At 37.2% G+C, this 24867-nt stretch overlaps 1 protein-coding gene across 5 annotated transcripts in view; it reads left to right on the top strand.

Annotated features, from left to right (window-relative positions):
* The window catches only part of JAK2 (Janus kinase 2), a 91436-nt gene that overhangs the window by 50961 nt on the left and 15608 nt on the right, over window positions 1-24867 (top strand). For all 5 annotated transcript variants that reach the window (XM_082074752.1, XM_082074754.1, XM_082074753.1 and 2 more), the window contains exons 4-17: window positions 1543-1666; window positions 2438-2555; window positions 3105-3250; window positions 4631-4952; window positions 7014-7133; window positions 10957-11114; window positions 13156-13267; window positions 15015-15201; window positions 16578-16705; window positions 17223-17357; window positions 18931-19018; window positions 21106-21233; window positions 21987-22125; window positions 23874-24025. In XM_082074752.1, coding sequence (XP_081930878.1) covers window positions 1543-1666; window positions 2438-2555; window positions 3105-3250; window positions 4631-4952; window positions 7014-7133; window positions 10957-11114; window positions 13156-13267; window positions 15015-15201; window positions 16578-16705; window positions 17223-17357; window positions 18931-19018; window positions 21106-21233; window positions 21987-22125; window positions 23874-24025 — 2057 coding nt within the window. The remainder of the gene's footprint in view (window positions 1-1542; window positions 1667-2437; window positions 2556-3104; window positions 3251-4630; window positions 4953-7013; window positions 7134-10956; window positions 11115-13155; window positions 13268-15014; window positions 15202-16577; window positions 16706-17222; window positions 17358-18930; window positions 19019-21105; window positions 21234-21986; window positions 22126-23873; window positions 24026-24867) is intronic.

Below are 24867 nucleotides of genomic sequence, written 5' to 3'. Positions count from 1 at the left end.
GTTTTAGTTTCGGTTTCTGTTTGGTTACTGGACATAATTCTTTCGATTTCTCTGTTTTCCTGTAAATCAGTGACTGCTTTTCACTGAAAATCATGTGTGGTTCTGGTGTATTTTGGTGAGCTTTAGTTTAAACAAATCTCGGTTTATTAGTGTGTAGATTTCAGCAGTTTAATCTCACATCTGCACAACAGATTGCCCAACAAGACCTCTTGTTCTTAGCCTTCTTACTGGCTCTCTATACAAAGACAACCTCCTTCTTGTGAAACGTTTAAGCTAGTTGTTATTTAAGACTGAATTACTTTTTATTCCACAAATGTGAAGTTGATTAGCTTTTTCAAACCAATTGTCTTATATGCACTTTAGAACTCATGGAAGAAATTTGGGTCTGCCTCCTCCAGTAGTTACAGAGATGTTGTTCTGAACAGAAAGAAGTAAATAAAGTGGTTTTTTTTTTCCTTGTGGTTTCTTGTGTCAGTTTCTGTGATTTCCTTCTAAGTCTTCAGGGAGGGCTGTGAGTAGTGTGCCTTTTCCCGGAATTCTTTTATCTATTAATAAAATTTTAATTTACTTTTGTTGTCTTTATCTGTTATTTTTCAATGCTATCTGCCTTTTTTTTCCCCAAGGTGTCTTGCTTTAATGTAAACTTGTTTTTCTTTCATAATGACCATAATTTTCATCCTAGTTTCTGACCTCTAGACCAGTATCTCTTTGTGTCTTCAAACATGTTTGTTAGTGATTGGAAGTTCATCTTTTTGTACTGTCAATTCTCAGGCATTTAACCTGTTTTCCAAATCATAGTGCCAGCACCACATGGATGCATAACATTGCAGCATAGTGCAGTGCTGTGGCATCTGTTTTATTTTAGATTGTACTTTCAGCTGGGAGCCCCAAAGCCAAATTAAGATTCTGGTGATACTGAGGAGTTCATGCTCAACTGATTTCCATAGTTTGTGATTAAGAACGATTGCATGTCAGTTTTCATTAAAACAATCCTGAATTGCGGAGGGGGAAAAATATTTTCCAGTTTTGTTTAATTAACAATATATGTTTTGTTTTGTTCTCCGCTGAACTACTAAACCATAAATGGGAGGTGGTTGTCCTAGTCATGATTACTTTCTTTGTATTGTTTTAGTTCTGATTTTTCATTTGTCTAAATCAATGTCTTGATCTGGTTTTGGAAAAGGTTAGGAAAAAGGTACTGTTGTTAGCTGTTACAAAACTGAGAGGATAAGCAGCCGTTGTATTAAATATCATTCAGAAAAAGTCTTGTAATCTTAACAGTGAAGGTTATGATAGCAGATGAACACAGTCTACAGTCAGAGAACATAAAGGAAGAGTGAGAAAATAAACGAGCAAAACCAGCCTGCATGTTGTGGGATGATGATTGCAATGCTATTGACAGTGATTGAGCTGTGCAATGGATAGCTGGAGAACATGTACCAATCTGCTACTTTTAACTCACAATATGTAATTTTTTAAATAAGGTTGATCCTTTGTGAAAACAATTTCTTGTAACTGTTTCCTTCACTGTTCTTTCTTCAGGTATCATGCCAGTGTATCATAACATGTTTGCACTCATGAGTGAAGCAGACAGAATGTGGTATCCCCCAAATCACATCTTCCATGTAGATGAAACAACCAGACTCGTCCTAATTTACCGGATAAGGTAATCTAAATCAAATGTTATGGTAAAACAAAACTATGTGAGAAAACACAGCCAGTAAGATATTTAGTTGAACCATAGTTTTTCTAAAAAGTTATGGACAGATTGTTGGTGATATGTGGATCAGAGATAGATGAAAGAATCACAATTTTTTTGAGTCGGTTTGAATAACATATTTTTATCAATTGTCTATATGCCATATGTTTGTCATGTCAGATTGAAAAAGCAAACAATAAAAAAATAGCAGAATTAAAAATAATATTGTTCTTAATAATGATACCTATCACCTCCTCTGTGCTTGCCTATTTGAAATTAATGACAGTTGTGAAGTGGAGCGTAATCCTCCTGTGTAGTCAGGCAGATGTCTGCAACAGAACCATTTTTCTCAAACCAGATTTTTGAATGTGGGCATGTAAAACTACACTTACAGTTTTCTGTATGTAAAATATTTTGGTTTTTATGTTGCATAATGTGGCCTGAGTGCTTCTTTAAGAACTATCTAAAGGAGCCTAGAAGACTGTAACACAAAATCCTCTATATTGTGACTAAAGAGTATAATTTGGCAGAGGTCCTTGTTCCTACCAGTACTGCTTAAATGTTGTAGTACCTTAAGACACCAAGAACTGGATCCAGAGCCTTCCATTGACTGATCTGGCTTCAATTTGGTCCTCCCAACCAATCAGCACTAGTTACATGTCTACGAAAGTGGTTATGTCTGGTATTAGTAAGCTAAAATATCTGTTTATTGACATTTGCTTAAATATTTCCTAACAGATTTTATTTTCCCCACTGGTATTGCAATGGCACCAGCAGAGCATATCGATATGGCATTCTTCGAGGTTCAGAAAGCCCTGTTCTTGACGATACTGTCATGTCTTACCTATTTGCACAGGTATGATTTGCTTCATTATTAATGCAGATTGGTAAAGGTTTTTAGTATTTATTCATTTTCACGTCTTCTGATAGTAACAGTGTAGGCTTCTCTGACAGCTTGAAGCCCGGTTAAAATAAAAATTAAATTCCATGACATATTTTGTGTTTGGAGAGATGAAACTCAAATGGCAGTTGTGGGGAGAGCATTGAGAGTGTCTAGCTCCTTTCTAGTGTGACAACCACGTGGGAAGTCTTGCACTGCAACTTTCATTTTGGAGTGACACAGAGAGAGAATGGGGAGAATAACATCCTCCCCATACAGACCTTTTCGAGATTTGAAATGGAAATAGTTTGAAAAGCATGATGCTAGCTGGTATCCCTTTACAAACATGTGCAGCTTTTTGTGGACGACGAAGGGGTTCACTCAGAAGAACACAGTGTTAAAAACAAGCAAATGAACAAAGAACACCGAACAAATAAACAAAAAACCCACACACTCCAAAAAACATTAATTGATGAGCAGGAGTGCTACAGTTTTAACTTTTTTTCTCGCATTCTTCTTTCACAGTGGCGAGATGATTTTTTGGATGGATGGGTACAGATGCCTGTTACTCATGAAACACAGGAAGAATGCCTTGGAATGGCTGTTCTGGATATGATGAGAGTGGCCAAAGAAAAGGACCAAACCCCTCTGGCTATTTACAATTCAGTCAGGTGACTCGATATTTCATAATTGTATTGTACCTGTCTGATATCTGAAACAAATATTTTTGCATGTTAGTGTCTTGGAGAAAACGTTCAGCTCTTGACAGTTCATTTATTGTAGCATAATGATTCCATAAACTGACCTATAGTGTAAACTAGAAATTAGTAGAAAGCTTGTATCATGATGGCTATTCATGTTTTTGAGTGCATGTATTTGGTTCTGTTAATGAGAGGTAAGGCAGCAGCTAGTCATGGTCATGTGGGAGAGGATGTCAGCACTAATTTGAGTTGGGAGGTCCCTAGAAGTCATCATATCCAACACCCTGTTCAGATCAGGACCAGCTTCAAAATTAAATGAAGATACTTACGGCCTCATCCAGTCAAGTTCTGAAAACGTCCCGGGATGGAGATTCCACCATACTCATAGCAGCTTTGTCTGGTATAGGGTCACCCTCACTGAGGAAGATTTTCTCTATATCTGATCAGTCTCCTCTGTGATCTGTGTCTGTTGCCACTTGTCCTTCACTGTGCATGTCTGAGAAGAGTCCAATTCACTTTTCTCCATAACCATCTGTTAGCTGAAGACAATTAGTAGAACACCCTACTTGAACCCTCTTTTCTCCAGACTGAGCAAAGCAAGCTCCCTTATGCCTACTCTTGTCACGTCATGTGCTCCAGGCATTTAACCATCCTGGGCAGATCCCAGCTAAACTTGCTTTAGTTTGTCAGTGCACTTCAGTTTATCAGCCTATCAGTTTCTCACTCCAGCTAAGTTAGTTCTCTCCTTGCTCCGTACTTAATGCTTGATTTTTGCCTTTTAATGAAACCTAGAGGGAGGAGTAAATAACAGAATGAGACGATGAACTGGCCAGGTGATTGCAGGTGACAAACTACTTTTTTGCCCCTTGGTAGAATATGGACAGTGATATGGGCACTTCAGTGGCAGCCAACTACTGTGTTGTATTCTAGCACCTGTATTTTCAGCCAGGAAATCTGTCTTCTATCCGTGTAGTTGCCTCTGTCTGTGCAGTACCCTCTTTCCAACTTCCACACCAAGTAAAGCAACTGTGTAACCTCTGCTTTGCCTTAAAATTTCAGTGATGACTGGAACAGACAGGTCGGGATTTGTGGAAAATGTGTTATGTCATGTATGTTGAAAGCGAGTGAGGGGAAAGGATGGAAAATGGAAGAAGAGAAAGGGCTGTATTTGTAAAAAACAGACTACAGATTGAAGAGAGAGTCCTTGTTATCCTACAGTTTAAAGAATAACATTACATTTAGAATAAAATATATTTTAATATTGACTTGTTTAGCACAAAACTAATTACCTTTGCTGGATTTAATGGATAAAATTAATACTTTTTTTTTTTTCTGGTTATGTATTCGCAGCTACAAAATGTTTTTGCCTAAATGTGTGCGAGCAAAAATCCAAGACTACCACATTTTGACGCGAAAAAGAATAAGATACAGGTTCCGCAAATTTATCCAACAGTTTGGCCAATGCAAAGCTACTGCCAGAAACTTGAAACTTAAGTATCTTATAAATCTGGAAACCCTTCAGTCTGCATTCTATTCAGAGGTTTTTGAAGTAAAAGAACCTGGTGGAGGTCCTTCTGGAGAAGAAAGTTTTGCAACCATAGTAATAACTGGAAATGGTGGAATTCAGTGCTCAAGGGGAAAACTTAAAGACTGTGAGACGCTGGCAGAGCAGGTAATATCTGTTATTATTTTAATAATTTTTCAGTTTGTCATGTAACACAATGATTAGCTTATGTTAGAAGTTCTGATTTACCTCTGATATTTATGGTAGGGAAATTTTACTTCACAGTGATAATACACCTTCCTTATGGCTGAGGCTCATGGAAATGTATTGACTTAAACTGTGCAGGATTTTAAAATGAGGTTTTTTATTGAAGCATTAGAAGAAAGTCAGTACTTGAAGATGTAATACTTCTGTGCTTGACAAATGAAAAATTCAGTGTTGGACCTTCATTACTGTGAAGAAGTTGATGGAGAAAAGTAATAACACTGCCCACAGGTATAAGTAAAATGCACAAATTCCTCAAATCCTCTTGCTGTGAGACTCCTACCATTGTCTAAACTAGCGAATTTTAAGTGACATTTCTGTGACTGCAGAGTCCATATACTCTTCATTGAGGAATTAGGTGCTAAATAGTTCCAATAGGTGCTAGTAATCATGTTGCATTTTTACTTGTCAGTATTATTTCTTGTGTGCATGATTTCCCAGCATGACTATTCATTTTGTTGAGTTTACCTGCATCCGATACAACTCTTAGCAGTGTATATTGAGAGTGTGGGAATTTTCCAAAGGTAAAATGAAAGGCAAAGGGTCAGTTTTCCAAAACGTGTCAGCTTTCCAAAATCCATTAGTTTGTTAGTTTTGATGCATAATGTATAGCAGTCAAGACCAATGTACAAAAGGTTGTATTTTTACAGTATGTTACAATCATTTGTAAAAATGCTTTTTTTTTTTTAATTATACTTAGCAAAAAAAAAAAAAAAAAATTACTGAGATTTTTTTAAATGTGGTGTTAGAATATTTGTAGGTTGATGTTAGGTACAGTTACCTCATTTGTAGTTGTTGTGTATCAGCACTCTACCTCTCTTAAGTTGCCTGTAAGTGCAATTAATAATATTATCATCCCACTTACTGACAGAGATGTGGTGTAGGCCACATGTATTCTCACTGGCACAAAAACCGTTTATAAAATTGGTTATGAAAACTTAGTAAATGAATAAGACTGCTAGTAAATGTAATCTTAACTCTTGTTTCAGCAAATTATACTGATGAATCTTCATTAAGATATTTAACTGAAACAAAATTTGTATATTTTTAAAGGTAGGAAAAACATGTGTGGGGTAGATTGTGAGGCAGTTTGTTTCGTCAGTTCCTATTTCCAACAACCAGGTGAACAAATAGAGCTTCAGAGGCTTCAGTGCATTGGAGCTGATTTATTCTAGCTCAGAGGTGTCAAACTCATTTTCACCAGGGGTCACATCAGCCTCACGGTTGCCTTCCAAGGGTTGAATGTAATTGTAGAACTGTGTAATGTAGGAGTAGTTACCCCTGGGCTAGCTGATACCCACTGACTCTTACAGCCTTGATTATTATACCTGTGTTAGGATATGCTTGCAGCCATATGAATAAGGTATTCTGACTTGAATAAAATCTGTTTGCTTTGGAAGAATAATTTTAGATAGATGAATTTACCTTTATTTAAGGATATTACTTAGTACCTGCAGTTCTGCTGAAAACAAAACCAAGTATAATTTATATGACATTGTAATTTGACTTGTGGAAGGCTGAAGGAAGTTGTACAGAATATCATAGTATTGAAAACTACCTGAACTTGCTATCAAAGGAAAATGTGGATTTCCCATGTAGTTAGGATTGGTACTCTCAAAAGAGTAATAAAAATTTTCCATTGTTAATTCTTACAAAATACTATAGAGCAAACAAGTATCTACTATAAAAAACAAACGAAACCCCCCATATAGGGATACTTCTGTTCATGGTTCCTGGATCCTTGTGCGTTTTTTAATCGATGTTCCTAGTGATGTTCCACACTAGCTTTGTGTTCCATGAACACAAAACTACTTTCTTTATTTTTAATGGTGTACTTAAGGTTTTATGATGCTCTTTGTTGCTAGCTTACAAGTTTGGAGTTGTAGGAATTCTAATCCTGAAAGCAGGTGAAATTTTTAGTTCCGATTTATATTACTGACATTATATAACCAATATATATTGCAGGATTTACAAACATACTGTGATTTTCCTGATATCATTGATGTCAGCATTAAACAAGCAAGCCAAGAAGGCTCCAGTGAGAGAAGAATTGTCACCATTCACAAACAAGACAGCAAGAATCTGGTCTGTTTACTTTGTTTGCTGTTTTTTCAAATAGATGTTGCTTTGAGCAGGCTGATCGATGTAGTATTTGTAGTATTGTATAAGCTACGACCATGTTTAATTAAGCATGAGGTAAAACTAAATGCATTTCAGCAGTATAAGCAGTGTATCAAAACATGAAAGGTCTTTTACATTCAAAACTCTGTGCATGGACTGAAATAGATTTCTGTAGATTAGGGTAATTTCTGATACACAGATTGATTCTTTTCTTTTTTGGGTTCTTAAACCTAAGGCTGTGGTTTTAGCTGTTGAGCATAGTGTTTCCATGCTGTCATGGTAAGCCACCTGCCAGTGACCAACACGTTCAAAAAGGCTTCAAAATGCTCTGAAGGAATGAAGACACGCAGAAGATTAGTATTGGGACAAAATTAGTATCACTGCTTTTACTGTGTAAAATTATTTGAAGAAGATCTTGAGACATTATTTTATACATGCACGTAAAAAGTTGTTTCAGTTTGAACTCTAGCACTGCGTTTGAGTCAAGCTTACCAACACGTTTAACTGTCACATAGTTGTGTGGTGGGTTGACCTTGGCTGGATGCCAGGTGCCCACCAAGCTGCTTGGTCACTCCCCCTCTTCACCTGGACACGGGGAGATAAATACGATGAGAGGCTTGTGGGTCGAGATAAGGACAGGGAGGTCACTGAGCAATTACTGTCACAAGCAAAATAGACTCGGCCCAGGGAAACTAGTTTCATTTATTGACAATCAAATCAGAGTAAGGTAATGAGAAATAAAAGTCAAATCTTAAAATAGTTTCCCCCCCATCCCTCCCTTCTTCCTGGCCTCAACTTCACTCCCGAGTTTCTTTACCTTCTCCCCCCGAGCAGCACAGTGTGATGGGGAACGGGCTCTGTGGCCAGTTCTGTCACGCATTGTCTCTGCTGCCCCTTCTTCTGCACCAGTGTGGGGTCCCCCCCGTGGGAGACAGTTCTCCATGAACTTCTCTAATGTAAGTCCTTTGTTTGGGCTGCAGTTCTTCACGAACATTCCAGTGTGGGTCCCTTCTACATGTCCTTTCCATGGGGTTCAGTCCTGCAGGAACAGGCTGCTCCAGTGTGGGTCCCCCATGGTTCACATGTCCTGCCAGGAACCTGCTCCAGCATGATCTCTCCACAGGGTCACAGTCTCCTTCGGACACATTCACCTGCTCTGACATGGCATCCTCCATGGGCTGCAGGTGGGTCTCTGCTCCCCCATGGACTTCCATGGGCTGCAGGGATCAGCCGGCCTCACCATGGTCTGCACCACAGGCTGCAGGGGAATCTCTGCTCCAGCTCCTGGAGCACCTCCTGCCCTCATTCTCCACTGACCTCAGTATCTGCAGAGTTGCTTCTCTCACATGTTCTCACTCCTGTCTTCTAGCTGCTGTTCTGCAGCAGTTCTTTCCATTCTTAAATACATTATCACTGAGGCGCTACCTCTGTCACTGATGGGCTCAGCCTTAGCCAGCCATGGGTGTCTCCTGGAGCTGACTGGAACTGACTCTGTTGGTCATGGGGGAAGCTTCTAGCAACTTCTCACAGAATGTGCCCCTGTAGCCCCTCCCCCCGCCAAAACCCTGCCGTACAAACCAAATACAAGTTGTTTCTTCCTTTATCTGTGACTGGTCTGTGGGCTTTCAGGGCTCCCCATCTTGGGCATGTATGTGACCAGGGAGCTTCCTTTGTGTGTGCAAAAGCTGTGTACAGCTTATGTACTTCTTTTCTGTAAAAATAATTTTTAAAAACTCCAAAAACATTTCAGTAAGCATTAACTACTTTGATTTTCTAATAATGCTTTTTTTAAAAAAGGCGTATGATTTACTTTCAGTGGAATTGTGATTCACGTTCATTTCCTGCATTAGTGGCACAGAATTAATGACCTGTTAAGAACTGGAAATTTTTTCAAGGCTCTTTATTGAAACATAGGAGTACCTAGAATATCTGTGGTGTGCATTTGCGATGCTGAGAGCATCGCAAAGGAGGCTTCCTTAATCTTGATCCATTAGGATTATTTTTAAAAAATTCTCAGTAACAGTAGTTAAGTACTTGACTGCATATGCTTCTAAGGGTAGAAGTGACTTTCTAAGAGCTTGGCCAAAAAAGCTACTGAAGTGTAAGGCAGAGTAGGAAAAAGTGCAGTAGCTGCTATTTTGCTTATGATTTGTGTGTGGACAGTTTACACACCAGAACTTGTGATTTAGTTTAACTTGTTACACAGCTAGTATAATCCATTATATAAATGTAATTTACAGTGTACAGTTTTAGGACACATGGATTGAATGAAATGGCTGTTTTTCTAGGTCTGTGTGGGTTTTCCGATCATGTCGAAACAACTAGAAAGATAGTTGTTTCCAGGTCCGCTTTTAATTAGGAGTTTGAAGACTCCGCACAAACTCTTGGCACACAATCAAAAGCAATTGTGTTCAGCCACTAAGTGTGTCCCCAGCGTCATGAGCAGACTTTTGTAGTATATACTAAAACCTGTTCTTTTGGGCTGTTCTACTGAATAAAATCTGGTGTGACTCTGTAGATGGTAGAGTAACACTGCTCTGTTGAAGTACAGACCGCCTTTAATGTTCTTACACAACTTTCAAAATATTAAGAAAATGTAGGTTGTTGCATAAAATAGACTCTGGTTTCACGACAATGAGGAACGACGCCTACAGACGCACACAGAGACGCACAGGCACAGAGTTCTTGTTAGCAGCAAGAGCAAAGCCAGGCAGAGCTGAGCTCTCTTTTATTAACAGTTCTCAATTTATATGTTTACAGATACAGGACTAAGAGCTTAGACAGTTTTTTCAAAAAAAGGTTATTCTAAACACACCACACTCGTGACTGTTTTCAGTCATGTTCCCGTGCATATCTTGTGGGCGGTGTTCCAACCCACTCATTCACACGCTCGAGCCCAACATTGACATATCATACATATGGGGGCGGTTTTCCGACCCGAGATATCATTTTCACTGGCCTGGGCTATCATTTCTTACACTCATAAAAAACATACTTCTGTATAATCTGTCCAAGGCCCTTTAGCTGGAACTGCACATCCTGCCATTCCCACATAGTTTCTTTCATTTGGACTAATAAATATATTACAGATTAATTTATTTTTTTCCCATCTCTTACCTGTTCAGCAAATTCTGCATAGACCTTTTCCACACCCCATTTTTGTTTCACCACATTATTCTTCTCCCTTCTTCAATCGATGGCACCTCTCTTGATAGTAGTTAAAGGTCAGTTTCTATCTATGATCCAGCTCAGGATGCCAGTTTTCACTGACTATTAGCTGAATTTTCAGGCAGGAGCTTTTCTAGACATTCTTCTTTTGTACTTGAAGGCATCCCCATAAATCTTTGATAAATGAAGACTTTTGTTTAGGAAAAAAAAATAACACTGTGATGCCAGAGCAGTGGGTGTCTGCCATGCTGGGGTGTATCTCAGTTTTTCCCTTTCAAATGTTCCTTCCTGTGAGCATTCATCTTCTGTTTCATATATTTAGAGTAAGGTTTGGTGTTTTTTTGTAGCAGATTGATTTGGGTTGGGTTTAATTTTGAACACTGAAGATTGTTTTGGAAGGCAGGCAGGCACCAGGAAGGCAGAACTGTACAAACTATAGATAAAAACAGTCTGGACATATTTAATGTATGCATATATTTATATCTTTTATGCCATTACCATATCCAGGAATTTTATGTTGCCTATTAAAAACTGAAATTTTCATTCTCTGTTTCTTTTTCTCTTTCTGTCTCATTTCTCCCTCCCACTTCCCACCCCATTCTTCCCTGGAATTTGACAGGAGGCTGAATTTCAGTCATTAAGAGAAGCTCTCTCCTTTGTGTCATTAATTGATGGATATTACAGATTAACTGCGGATGCCCACCATTATCTATGTAAGGAAGTAGCTCCACCATCAGTCCTTGAAAATATCCAAAGCAACTGCCATGGACCAATTTTGTAAGCATTTTTTTAGCAATATAATAAGGTGATGTTATTTTTGAAAGATGAACTTGCACTGACTGTGAACCATAATGGATATCTTGAAATGTGTACTTATTACATTTATGTAACATAAAATGCTTTGCATTTTTCCTCTTATTTTTCACTTTGCAAAATACAGTGCCTTCTTGACATATTGCAAAAAATAAATGGAAATATTCTGGTTTTAATTTTCTTCCCTTAGTATTCTGTTTTCTTCAAGTGAGAACAAGTAGTGACCTCATTATAGTTACTACCATGGCAGCAACACACAGTGTCACGGACAGAGGATCTTGTGTTTATACTGCAGTCTCCAGTTGTTATATTAACTGAGTGTCCAGGGGGAAAAAGGCAAAATTGGGTAACACCCTCTTCAATATTTAAGCAAGGACCGTATTGAACTGCTAGCCATGTGAATTGGAACTTCTGTTTGTTTTAAGGAATGCTGTCTCTGTGTTTGTTTGCTTTGTTGGGTCTTTTTTTTTTTTTTTTTGAGGAAGAATTTAGTACCTTCGTTGAATTTTTTTTTTTTTAACTTATTTTAATAGTTCATATAGTATTGCTTATTGTTTGCAGAAGCTAGAAGCTTAGAAGAATGAGCCAGCACTGTGCCCTTGTGGCCAAGAAGGCCAATGGCATTGTGGGGTGTATTAGAAGGGGGGTGGTTAGTAGGTCAAGAGGGGTTCTCCTTCCCCTCTACTCTGCCCTGATGAGACTACGTCTGGAATATTGTGTCCAGTTCTGGGCCCCTCAGTTCAAGAAGGACAGGGAACTGCTGGAGAGAGTCCAGCATAGGGCAACGAAGATGATTAAGGGAGTGGAGCATCTCCCTTATGAGGAAAGGCTGAGGGAGCTGGGGCTCTTTAGCTTGGAGAAGAGGAGACTGAGGGGTGACCTCATTAATGTTTATAAATATGAGTGTCAGGATGATGAAGCCAGGCTCTTTGCAGTGACAACCAGTTGTAGGACAAGGGGCAGTGGGTATAAACTGGAACACAGGAGGTTCCACTTAAATTTGAGAAGAAACTTCTTCATGGTGATGGTGACAGAGCACTGGAATAGGCTGCCCAGGGGGATTGTGGAGTCTCCTTCTCTGGAGACATTGAAAACCCGCCTGGACACATTCCTGTGTAGCCTCATCTAGGTGCTCCTGCTCTGGCAGGGGGTTTGGACTAGATGATCTTTTGAGGTCACTTCCAATCCCTGACATTCTGTGAAGTATTCAGTCAGGATAACATGAATATTTGCTTTAGTTACAGAAAGCTTGAAAACTGATAGATGCAAAATGTGTTGCTGAAACTAGCACTGTCTACTCACCTAATACAGAGTAGTTCTGTGAATTTCCTGATGACAAAAAGAGGATAGGCACTATAACCTTCAGAAGAGATGGAGGAGGAGAGCGTTAGAGACCTATACAGCTCTAATCATATTTCTTCTACTAATGAGTAGTGCTGTATATTGACCTTTATTTAGGACTGTTTAGAAGAACGTACAATGTGTCCAGGTGTTTCCAAGCCATTCTGTTCCTCGTTCTCAGAGATGGATAGAAATAGTCAGTTAGCAAGGGTTGTTTAAGGGGAAATTGGTTTTTGTAATAACAAATCATGTTTTATTTCAACTCCCCTCTCTTGTTAGCCCTTTCTCAAACCCACGTTTTCCACCCACATAAGTATTTTGCTAATTTTACCTTGTTTATTAGGCAGTTTTATTACAGCTTCTTCTTTAATGGATGCTGAAAGTTGTATCATAAGCCTAGGAGAATATACTTTTTTAGGCTGTAAAATTCCTCATTGTATAAATAATAGTGGTATTTTCAGTATTAAGAATTTTTAGTACACCGTTCTCTATATAAGCAGCCACCCTGAATATTGGAAAATAAAGGGACGAAAATATTAAAGGAAGCTGTAAAAATTGGAGAGTTTGAATTGTTGTATTAGGTATCTGATAATAGTGCTAATTAGCCAATCTCGTTGCTGGTTTTTGAAATTATGCAATATTAAACATTTTCTTTTTACTATAGCATGGACTTTGCTATCAGTAAACTGAAGAAAGCGGGTAATCAGACTGGTTTCTACGTTCTTCGTTGCAGTCCTAAAGATTTTAAAAAATACTTCCTCACCTTTGCTATAGAGGTTTGTATTCTGACTTAGTATCTGTGTAGTCTTTGTTGTGTTACAATAATGAGCATGGGATGTTCAGTAAATGATTCAGGATTTTCTCTCCAGTATGTTTGTCTGATGTGTGTATTCCATAGCTACTTCTATCAGATTGTCCATCTTTTAGGGTCTTGTGAGAAACATCAAAACACTTGCATGGTAAAGAATTGCTAATGACACATACCATATGCCTAGGAGAACAAGACAGGGAAGACAGCTTGAGAATTCTGGGGTTGGTAACATGGCTCTTGGGACTGTAGCAAATGTTTGGGTGATGGGCTCTTTTCGGGGTTTGGGTTTTTTTTTTGTTCAATTGTTGGGGTTTTGTTGTTGTTGTTGTTTGGGATTTTTTTAAGGCTTGGGTTTTGTAGTTGCATTCTTTTGTGGGATTTTCATCCCTCCTGCCTGCACCCTCCACGAATAGAGCTTAGATAGTCTTGAGTATACAGCCCTCGGTGATCTGAATGTCTCTCCTTTATGGGTTGTTCTGGGTTTGGGTCCTGTCCCCATCCCCAGTGCTGGGCCAGCCAGATTATTTGGCAGCTGTTAAGTAACACAGATCTTCTGGATATCTGGTGTCAGCTTGAGTGGGAACCACCCATGAAATGCCTGCAGTTCTCATCAGCTGAAGAACCAGATGCACCTCTCTTCCATGAGACTGCAGTCAGTGACAATACATTATTTGATATAGCTGTTAAACAATTGCATGATCTTGTTCCAAGGATGGGCTTCTCTTAAATTCACAGAGCTGCCTTTGGGGTTTTAGCTAGGGAAAGTAATACAAGGGTTTTCCTGCTGGTTTGCAGCAAACTAGCAAGTTCACAAAGTAGTCTCAGAGATAGGTACATCTCTGAAAATGACGAAATAACGCTGATGCACACATCAGATAGAGAAGTAAACAGGCATTTTAAGATGTTTCACAAAATCATTATGTCAGTGAAGTATGCTTGCTGGGGAACTTTTTAGACTAAGAGATCAGTTTCTGAGCAAGCTTGGAGAGTCAAAGTCTGTGAGTCGAGCTTGTGCGTTAAGCCTGCCATTGACTGACCTAGCCATGGGTTAGTTTGTTTGGGTTTTTTCCGTGTTCTGATTTTTTCTGGGCAAGCCGTTAGAAGGCTTTTGAGATTCAGAATTTGTTGGAACATTTTCTACAGTATTGACATGAAGGACCATGAAAGCACTATTAAGAGCTCCTCTTGTTTAAAAATATTTAATGGGATTTTTTCAAGATTCATTGTAAAAATAAATAAATGCATATTGAAAATCTATGCTAGGAACTAATTGCTTAGAACAGTACTCTAGACAGCAGAAAAACAGAATTACAGCTGAGATCTCCAGATGCTTGTTAAAAGAATACAGAGCATGAGCATTTGGGTGATTGCTTCCAATAAAATTGTTTTGATGTTACCCCACATACAGGCAAAGAAGTTTTAACTACTAGCTCTGAAAGATTTCTCTTAGCATCCATTATCTGTTTTCTCAGCTCCTTATTTGCAGATTTTGTAACATTTGTTTTTCTTAGCATCAACATGCTAATTCCAGTGATGGGAGTACAATCATGTTTTCTCAGAATCAGTATTACATAGTGAGAGTAAACTAACAAACTATGGTAGTGTTTTGCTGAAGCATTCTTTCTTTAATTACTAGAATCCTATAGATTTAGATAAGCTTTTAAATACTAAATACTGATAAATTTTATTTTTAATGTAAAAAATCTCTGCAGCGTGAGAATACCACTGATTATAAGCACTGCTTAATTACAAAGAATGACAATGGCGAATATAATCTTAGTGGAACCAAGAGAAGTTTTGGTAACCTTAAGGATCTGTTGACCTGTTACCAGACAGAAACTGTCCGTTCAGACAGCATAATATTCCAGTTCATCAAATGCTGTCCTCCAAAACCAAAAGGTAAGAGAAAGATTTATTTCTAAGCAGAAGATTTCCAACTTTTGGGTTAAAGATTTAAGAATAAGTTAATGTTAAATGACTTTCTTGTAAGTAGATACATGTGTTTGTGTGTTGTTTGTTTTTTTTTTAATTTTACTGACCTTTTTGTTCATCTTCTTTTTCATAGTTTTCAGTCCTAGTGTCTGTCAAATTCTACTTTGTTATTGATGGTCTTCCAGAATCATGGTAGCCAGTTTCATGATCAGAAGCAAAACTGGTTTCTTAATTGCAGTGGATTGTGTGCATCAGCATTTCTTCTTCAGTCAAGTGTTTTCACGTCTTGAGAAGAAAAGAGCTGCTAAATGTATAATTTCTCAGTAGGATAGTTCCATAAGCAGAGGAACCAGCAATGCCAGTGAATTTCCTGACATCTTAGCTGAATTATGCTAAGGCTGCAGTGTGGTTTCAGCTTCTCTTTAACACTGAAAAATACATGTCTAATGGAGCTCCCGCATGAGGAGTGGCATTTTCTCTAATTTAAATTAAAGGGTTTTACCTATCTTTGGTATTCATATGATCTTTCTCCTTTATGAATTCTGATAACGTTTGTCACTTTTGCTTATTGTAAGTAGTACTTCTTACAGTTAATATTAATTAGTCTTTGTCTCTATCCAAGTCTCTGTTTAAACAAAAACTTGAGGAAATAGACTGTTTGATATCACTTTTACCTCTCTCAAATTTGATTGAAATTATCCAATGGATTCAAAAGTTTAGAAAAGAGATTTTACAAGTAAATGCATATGCACATTACAAATAATAATTTTGTGACCTTATTTCTGTATAAATCAAACAGAAATGTATACGCATCAGAAGTATAAATAATTGAATAAATATACTAACAGACCTGCTTTACTTCATGGAAAGTCTTTTTTCAAAATCACTTGAAGAATACCTACTCTATTAAGGTGATAAGGATCACTAAAGTGTTGCCGGAACAAAAATATGTAAAAGCTCTAAAGAGGCATCAGAAAGACATGCACATCTTTACCAGAATGATTTCATAATACAATACATTTTTGCACGCCTGATTGCTATTACATATACAGTAGAAGCTGAAATATGAAAGGAAGCAGGACTATTTTCAGAATGTGTGTCAAAAGTATGAAACTTCAAATAGCTAAGTAAACCTAAATGTTTTTGCTGATCAGAAGAAAATCAGACTTTGAATTTGGTTAATGAAATACTGTGTGGCTTTTCAAATAAACTGATTTCAATGCAATATCTTATTTTTGTTGGATTAACAGGATCTCAATAATCCTCTGAAATAATATTGGCTTAGTTTTATATTTTACAAATTTAGTTTGTTTTTCTTTTCCCTACCCTCTTTCTTCTCCCAGATAAATCAAATCTCCTAGTCTTCAGAAGCAATAGTGTTTCTGATGTACCTTCATCACCCACGCTACAGAGACACAATAATGTCAACCAGATGGTCTTTCACAAAATCCGGAATGAGGACTTGATATTTGTAAGCCCATTAGTTGCTTCTTCCACTGCAGATGGTTGGTTTAATACACAAGAAGTTCAAAAAAAATTTAAAAATAGTATATGTTTAAAAGAGCCATATCTAAGCCATAAGATTTTTCTGTAATCTTGCCTTAGAGTTGTTAGAGAAAATAATTTTTTTTTAAATTTTCTGCTAATACAAATGATTGTGGGGTTTTGAAAGTAAGAAGCGTCCTTTTGACTGCAATATTAGTTGTTTATGTTTGGAGATGTCTGAATATGTCTTAAAAACTGCAATTTCTTCCTCTCTGGTTCTTGCAGCAAGTTGTTTTCTGAGATCCTTGAGGAGTCTAAAAAATAAGCTAAGATTCAAGCTGTTTCTGATACAGTTGATTCCTTGTCCCCTCAGTCTGATTCTAGAGGTGTGCTAGCTGTAAAGATTTGCATATACATTACTTAGGGTGGGTGTTTAAGAGATCTTTTGCAAAACAGGTAGAGATTTCTAATTTTTTGTCATCTCTGTCCTTCCTGTATTTTAGGAGGAGAGTCTCGGACAGGGCACATTTACTAAGATTTTCAAAGGTGTAAGGAAAGAAGTGGGAGACTATGGCCAGCTCCATCAAACCGAAGTTCTGTTAAAGGTGTTGGATAAAGTACATAGAAACTACTCTGAGGTTAGTGTGATTGTTGGCTGCTATATAACATTCGTCTGTTCTACGATGAACATTACTTTTCTTAGAATAAATGAGTATTTGTTATATGGTAGAGGGTTGTGTGTTGAACCAAGCTCATTCTTGGCCTTGCGACACCGGGAGGGTGGATTTGAGACTGGCTTTGGGAAGGATACCTATGTACTTTATTTCCCCTCTCCCTACCGTCTGTTGGAGAATTCAGAGCTACCCACTGACAGCCAGAGAACAGTTTCTTTGTATGATACAAGTGCCACAGGAGAGGTCCTATGGCCACAGAATTGCCTTTACCAGTAAATTCATTATTGACAGGTGAGGTACCAACATCTATGGAAAATTACTTTCTTTTAGTATGATATCTTCAGTGTTCTGGAGTTATACTGATTGTCCAATAAAATCAACTTTTTGTGCCAAGTCATAACAAATTGGAAGTATATATGTATGAGAAACACTTGCCATATATAGAATCATCCTATTAACATAGACTTTTCACTGTTTGAGTAAAGCTGTGAGCAAACCTGAAATGCCTTTGTGCAAAAACTATGATACTGGTAATGTAATTGGGCTCAAGATTGTGTATGTGATAATTTAATTTTTAAGACTTTTAACAAGATATGGTAATGTTTAATATATTAATATAACTTTAAATGGCTGTTTATTTATTATTTTGATGAGATAATTGTATCAAATGCCTACTCAATCTAGCTGTATTTACAGCAAGCCAAGAGAACCTATCTATTGGTTACTGAACTTTTCAATTACTTAAGACAAACCTATAGGCAAAAAAGGAAAAGACATTTTGGATAGCTAGTATTCATAAGCAATGTAGGCAAACACTTTGGACAATTGAAGACTATAAAGAAACAATATATTAACTTCAATAAGCTGAGTAATATATTCGCATTGTAAAGTTAAGTGAAAATCAGTTGTTAAAAGGATTAGGATACAGAAGTACAAATATAGTCACTTGAAGAGAAATGTGCTAATTTTCACCTTGTTTTGTTGGGTGAATAATCAGTACACAAGCAAGTGTAGTTGGAGATGCCATTGAAGAGAATTTAAAAAGCAGTAAAGAAATAAAAGCATCTGAAACCTTCCTGACAAGGGTAGGTAAGGTCTTGCAGTAGTGGATTAGTAGCATAATACTTCTTCTCTTTTAACTTAATATGTTGCAATGAAGTCAGCTGGAAACTGAATAGTGCGTTATCAAAGAGTAAGTTGGAAACTAAACAGTGCATCATGAATTTTTCTGCTGTTTACATTACTTACTTAACTGACATGGAAAGGAAAATTCTTTTTAAAATGTGGAGATACACCTGCCTGCAGAAAAAGACACTGCTAACCTCTCTGGAACGTGGAATAGCAATTGTTTTAAAAAAATTCGAAACCAACCACAAACAATATAAGATATGTTATACAGGGTCTTTGCAATGAAATGGAAGTTGAAATGTTTTAAAAATGCCCGTGGTTTTAATAAGTTTATCAGAAATCAGGTAATGTTTTTGAGTTTTGTTCTCATTGACATTTATTCTTTCTCAATCTCTCTCCTTCCTCAAAGTCGTTCTTTGAGGCAGCAAGCATGATGAGCCAGCTTTCTTACAAACATTTGGTGTTAAACTATGGAGTCTGCGTATGTGGAGAGGAGAGTAAGTAGAAATTAATTATCTTTTTGTACTAATTTTAGACAGCTGTCATTAGAGTTTGCCAATGTTTCTGGGTAAAAGCAGGAGGGAAAAATAATTTAAAAAAAGTGTTGCGCTACCTGGGCACCCACTGCATGTTCACATTGCTGTAGTATTAGTCTTGGTGTCTGAGAACTAGTTAATATAGTGATAGCAAAGAACATGGAAAAATTGTGTAAATGCAGTCAGTGTGAAAAGTAACATCTATAAATGACTCACAGTCATGTCTGTTCTATCTGAAAAATCTCACTTTTGACAAGTTTTGCTGAACTTCTCAAGTGACCTTTTGAAATGCCAGAAAAATTGCACCTCTGCGTTGTATCAACCATGGTTAGTTAGAAAGGGAAGTGCTTTGCTACCCAAGAAAATCTTCATTTACTGTGATCAGAAACGCAGAAACTGCCACCCGTTCCCACGCATGTGCTGACTTTTTGAACGCAAAAGTAGCTTTGGGAAGTTCGGTTTGGAAATCCCATTTCGAAAAAATAGGTCCCATTATTTCAACAAAAACACCACCAAATGTTAACAAAGGTAAAATCCTTGCATCGTCTACAGGAGCAGAATGTGTTTCCAGTTTTGCTTACTGCATGGTAACTATTTATTCATTTGTTTGGTTGTTTTTATAAGAACACCTGAAATTCTTTTATAATATCTTGTATTTAAATCTTAACTTTGGACAGCTGTCATATGCTTATGTTTGCTATCTTCAAATATGCACTGATGTGTCTCACTTTAGCAGTTCTTCCTCATTATTCAGGACGCTGGGAGAAATGTCGGTTTGTCCTAAAACCATTCTTTTTTTCTGTGTTTGGAAGTTTGTAACAAAGGGAAGCAATTTTTAATTGTATAAACCTATTACGTGGATGGTTGTCTGCATTGAGAGAGAAGGAATTTGGAAAAGCAGGCTAGATTCTGTATTAGGAGTTGTTTCCCTTTGGAGCTTGGAAAAGGCACAGCACCGTGTTTGGCCAAGAACTTGTTGTACCATTGTATTTGCAAAAACGCCTATGTGTGTGTTTTCTAGTTCATTCCTTGTACCGTGCATGGGGACTACATACAAAATTTCAGGTAGATCAAGCGTGTAGTTAAAAAAAATATATCTAAAGATGTATATGATCACATAGTTCTTTAGATCACAGTTGCCCTTCATAGGCAGTTCTGTTTCTGAAGGCAAGAGGCTTATTAATTTAATAAGAGGCACTTACTAAGGAATAGGAAGAGAGGCTGTTATTTTTTCCTGTGAGTTACACACTTGATGTACAGATTTTATGAAAATTGCTTCACATAATTGTAAAAAAAAATCCCTGAATTTTAATATCTATAAAATGAATCGGTTTGTTATAACAAATATAAAACCCGAAGTTCCCAGTGTCTTTAGATTCTAAATGAGAAGCGCTGCAATGTGAGCATCTTCCAGCTGAAGGAAGGAGTTCAGTCATGCAATTTGAAATTATTGTGTTGAAACTGATGAAGACTGTGCAGCACTATGAGATGGATCTTGTTTCTTGGGTTAGTCACTGGGTGACTGCATGAAAGCATATGCCATATATATATATATATATATATATATATATACACACATAACTTTTTTTTAGTGCAAATATTAGTCTGTTTCAAAGATGTGCATCTTCTGTTAGAAAAGCATTTTCTTTTTCACTAAGAATATGGAGTGTAAACAACTATGAAGTGAATGTTAATTCACTACATTGATATTGCTGTACATTACTATGCTTTGTCAGAAGTTATGTTACTTATTGTGCCTTTCAAGTGAGGATGGAGGGATGCTCACTGGATTTGTTCAGATGGAAACCTGTTCTTTAAAACAACCTATTAAATACAGTAATTTTGCATTTTAAAAGCAATAAGGCAAATTTCCACACTGTAAATAAGCGTAAAGAACACAGAATTTGTGGCAGTACTCAGATGTTATATAGCTTTGCTCCCAAACTTGGTATAACAGAGATGGGTAGTACTAGAGTAATGAATCTGTCTTGAAATTACATTTTTTTAGTGTTGGTTTTAATGTTACTCTTTTTACTTTTTAAAATCAGACATCCTTGTACAAGAATATGTAAAATTTGGATCCTTGGACACGTATTTGAAAAAGAACAAAAATGTTATAAATATCTTGTGGAAGCTGGAGGTAGCCAAACAGCTGGCATTAGCTATGCATTTTCTGGTGAGTAGTTTATTCTACAGTTTTGGTAATAGCTGAATTCAAGTGTTTCAGGCTAATACATGTAGAATGGCTGAGTTATTACCCCCCTTCTCAAAACTCTGGAGGAGGGTATTTGAAGATAGTGAATAACCAAGAACAGACCATTGTGTCTTGCACAAAGTGTAATTGAATTTCTCATTCTTTTTTAATGCTTTATGTTTCCGTTGAAATAAAAATACATTTCTAGTAATTCCCCCTCTACCCCTGCCTCCCAGGAATCAATCCTTTCTGGTTTTCTCTTCTTAACTCATGATGCTGAATATAAACTATTTCCTGGTAGTGTTAGTAGTTAACCACTGGGAGGGGAAAACATTGTACTGTTCAGACTACTAGTACATTCTTTTTGTGCACCAGCTCCCAACCTTACAGTCTATTTAATTCAATGTAAGGGCTGTTATTTGAGACAGGTTATATGATGAGATGAATCTTCCCTTTAACAGAGTTTAAATGATGGACCAGTATTCTTCCCCTGTAATAAAGGTCAGATAGTTTTAAACCTGAAACTTGAGGTAGATAATTAAAATGTGTAAAAATTGGCTAGAAAGCATAAGTCTGAGAGGAACTGGTGACATGTCCGATATTTGATCAACTTAAATCTGTGATCATTGTTTCCTCTACTGTTGTTTCCCTTATGGTGTAAAGTATTGGTTTTAAAATACATCTTCAAACATAAGTTTTTTTGTCAGTATTTATAAGACACACTTTTGCTCATAGGAGGATAAAGGCCTTGTTCATGGGAATGTCTGTGCAAAAAACATCTTGCTTATCAGAGAGGAAGACAGAAAGTCTGGAAACCTCCCATTTATAAAACTAAGTGATCCTGGCATCAGCATTACAGTTTTGCCAAGAGACAGTAAGTTTTTGTGTCAGCTTTCTTGTTTAATGCTTCTGACTTAAAAAAAAAAAAAAAGAAATTTGTGGGGTTTCGGTTCATTGGTTGGTTGTTTTTTTGTCATTTTGTTTGTGGTTTGTTTTTTGTTGAAGTGCTTGTTTTGTTTTGGGTGTCTTGTTTTTCTGACCACCATCTATGGTACTTCTGTTATTTTGTCCATCTGTCACTTTAAAATAATTTCTCCATTCCTAGTCAGCAGTTTTGAATGTTTCTTCTTTATCAGCAAAGAGCAACAGGAAATAAAGCCACAATTATCCATTGTGTGAGGTGTTGTTTTTTTTTTTCTGCTGTTCTCATTTTCAAGTTCATTTTCACTGGTAGTATTATTAGTATGCTACAGTGTGCTGTGAATAAGTCTGTTGCACCTCCAGGTAGCTGCTGAACTTGGTATCTTATTATTGATCAAGATTGAATTGTTGTATTCTATAGCTTACATAAGCTTTCAGATCCGAAAGTAAATGCACTTTTGAAAATGTTGCCTGGCAGTTGAAAATCATCTTCAGTGCATTTCTTGGTCAATGCCTGAAGCCACTTGATGGTGCTATAAACACTGTATTATCATCTGACATTGAGGCTGTTCTAATGCTGTTTATAAAGCAAAATGCATTAAATGAAAATAAATGGTGTGTGCAAGATTTTTGTGCTAATGAAGTTGAAGCAACCTTACTTTTCTTTACCTAGTCTTTTTAATAATTTTGGAAAATTTATCACACTTTATACTTGGTAATTTTATACATGCCAAAAGAGATAATACATCTAAGAGACTATAAGCAATGCGGTGTCGTTATTTTCCAGTAAACTGTTGAAATTCCCTCTTTTTAAAGGAGAAGCCTACGTTAATCTTCTGATATCTCATTTTAAGGACCTCTGACAAGTACTGAATAATCTTTTAACTTGTTACAGAATCACAGAATCGACTGGGTTGGAAAAGACCTCAGAGATCATCGAGTCCAACCCTTGGTCCAACTCTAGTCCATTTATTAGATCATGGCACTAAGTGCCATGTCCAATCTCAGTTTAAAAACCTCCAGGGACGGCGAGTCCACCGCCTCCCTGGGCAGGCCATTCCAATGCCTGACCACTCTCTCTGTAAAGAATTTCTTTCTAATATCCAGCCTACATTTCCCCTGGCAGAGTTTAAGCCCATGCCCCCTTGTCCTATTGCTAACTGCCTGGGAGAAGAGCCCAATCCCCACCTGGCTATAACTTCCCTTCAGGTAGCTATAGAGAGTGATGAGGTCACTTCTAAGCCTCCTCTACACTCAGTACCAAAAGTTTAAAACTCAAATAGTAGGAAATTCCTTGTTATGGCACCTTTACTATGCCACAATGTGCCAACTACTAGCAAAGTACTTTTTGCCATCTAGTTCCTTTGTGGTAGCTACTAAATCTTGGTAACATTGGGTAAAATACAGATGTTGTAGCAAAAATATAATGTGTAAATGACATGAAGGTGGTTTTACAACATTAGGCTCATTTTACAGTAAAACTAATGGTCCTCCATTCTGATTCATAAGTATTTGAATGTGTTCTGTAGCTTTTTTTTTTTTTTTCAGGCAGGAGCAAAAACTTGGAAATGTATTAAAATCACATCACAGAATGAAATTCCTATTCATACTAAAGTAATTTTTACTAAATCAAATACGCTATAGGATTTTCTGGTTTTATTATTCATCTTAACATGATGTTTCCTTTGCATGATTGTGCAGTTCTTCTTGAGCGAATACCATGGGTCCCACCTGAATGTATTGAGAATCCCAAACAATTAAGCCTGGCCACAGACAAATGGAGTTTTGGTACTACTTTGTGGGAAATCTGCAGCGGGGGAGACAAACCTCTGAGTGCACTGGATTCTTCAAGAGTAAGTTTTACTGAGTCTGCAGTCACAACAGCTCTTTGGACACTTCTAATTTAAAATGTCTGCTGTTGTAACTGTATCAGCATGTAAGGTGGTATGGCCCATGACCACTGTAGAAAAAGGACACTTGTACTGGTAAGTAATGATGAGAAGTGATGAGTTGAGGTTTAGTTTTATGCTGTTTGGTTTTATTTTTATGGGGACAAAGTACAGTGTTTCCAGTATTCTCTTATTCATGTTTCTGTTACATTGTTACAACAATGTGTCAGTTTAAACAAAAAGCGTTCCTAATATGTACATGGATTTCAATAGGTATTATTCTAGTAGTTTAACATCTTGAATGCTGCAAGACTTCGTGTGTTGGAGATAACATTTCTGATTGAACTAAAACAGTAGAATTTAACTTTGACTCCGTTAGGGACAGGGGGCGAAGGGGTAACATGTTCCAGTAAAATATTTTTTCTTATATATTTGCTTCCATAGTTGGAAGCAAAAAGATTCATTGTATTATATTTTATAAATGGACTGTTACCCTCTCAAAATCCACATTCTTTCATAATGCTTATGAAACATGCTTAGCCAGCTCGCAGGGGGATAGAATTTTCTGCTGGATTCCATCCAATTGAGTTTTTATGGAATTACCAACAAAACAGGCACCGTCTTTCTTATTATCTTCACCCGTTTTCTTAATCTTCCACCAGCAACCAACTGGGAATTTCTGAACTGATGACTCTGAATCGTGCTACATAGTCATCCATTTGATTTGAGTTAGTCAGATCTACGTTTGGTGAGATAACAAGTCTTGGTTGACAGCTGTAATTTTCGACTGCTCTGGTGAGAATGTT

This window comes from Streptopelia decaocto (genome assembly GCF_964273445.1).
Source record: "Streptopelia decaocto genome assembly, chromosome: Z".
Classification (NCBI taxonomy): Eukaryota; Metazoa; Chordata; class Aves; order Columbiformes; family Columbidae; genus Streptopelia; species Streptopelia decaocto.
Note: the sequence above shows the minus strand (reverse complement) of the source record. Positions and strands in the feature narration are given on the sequence as shown.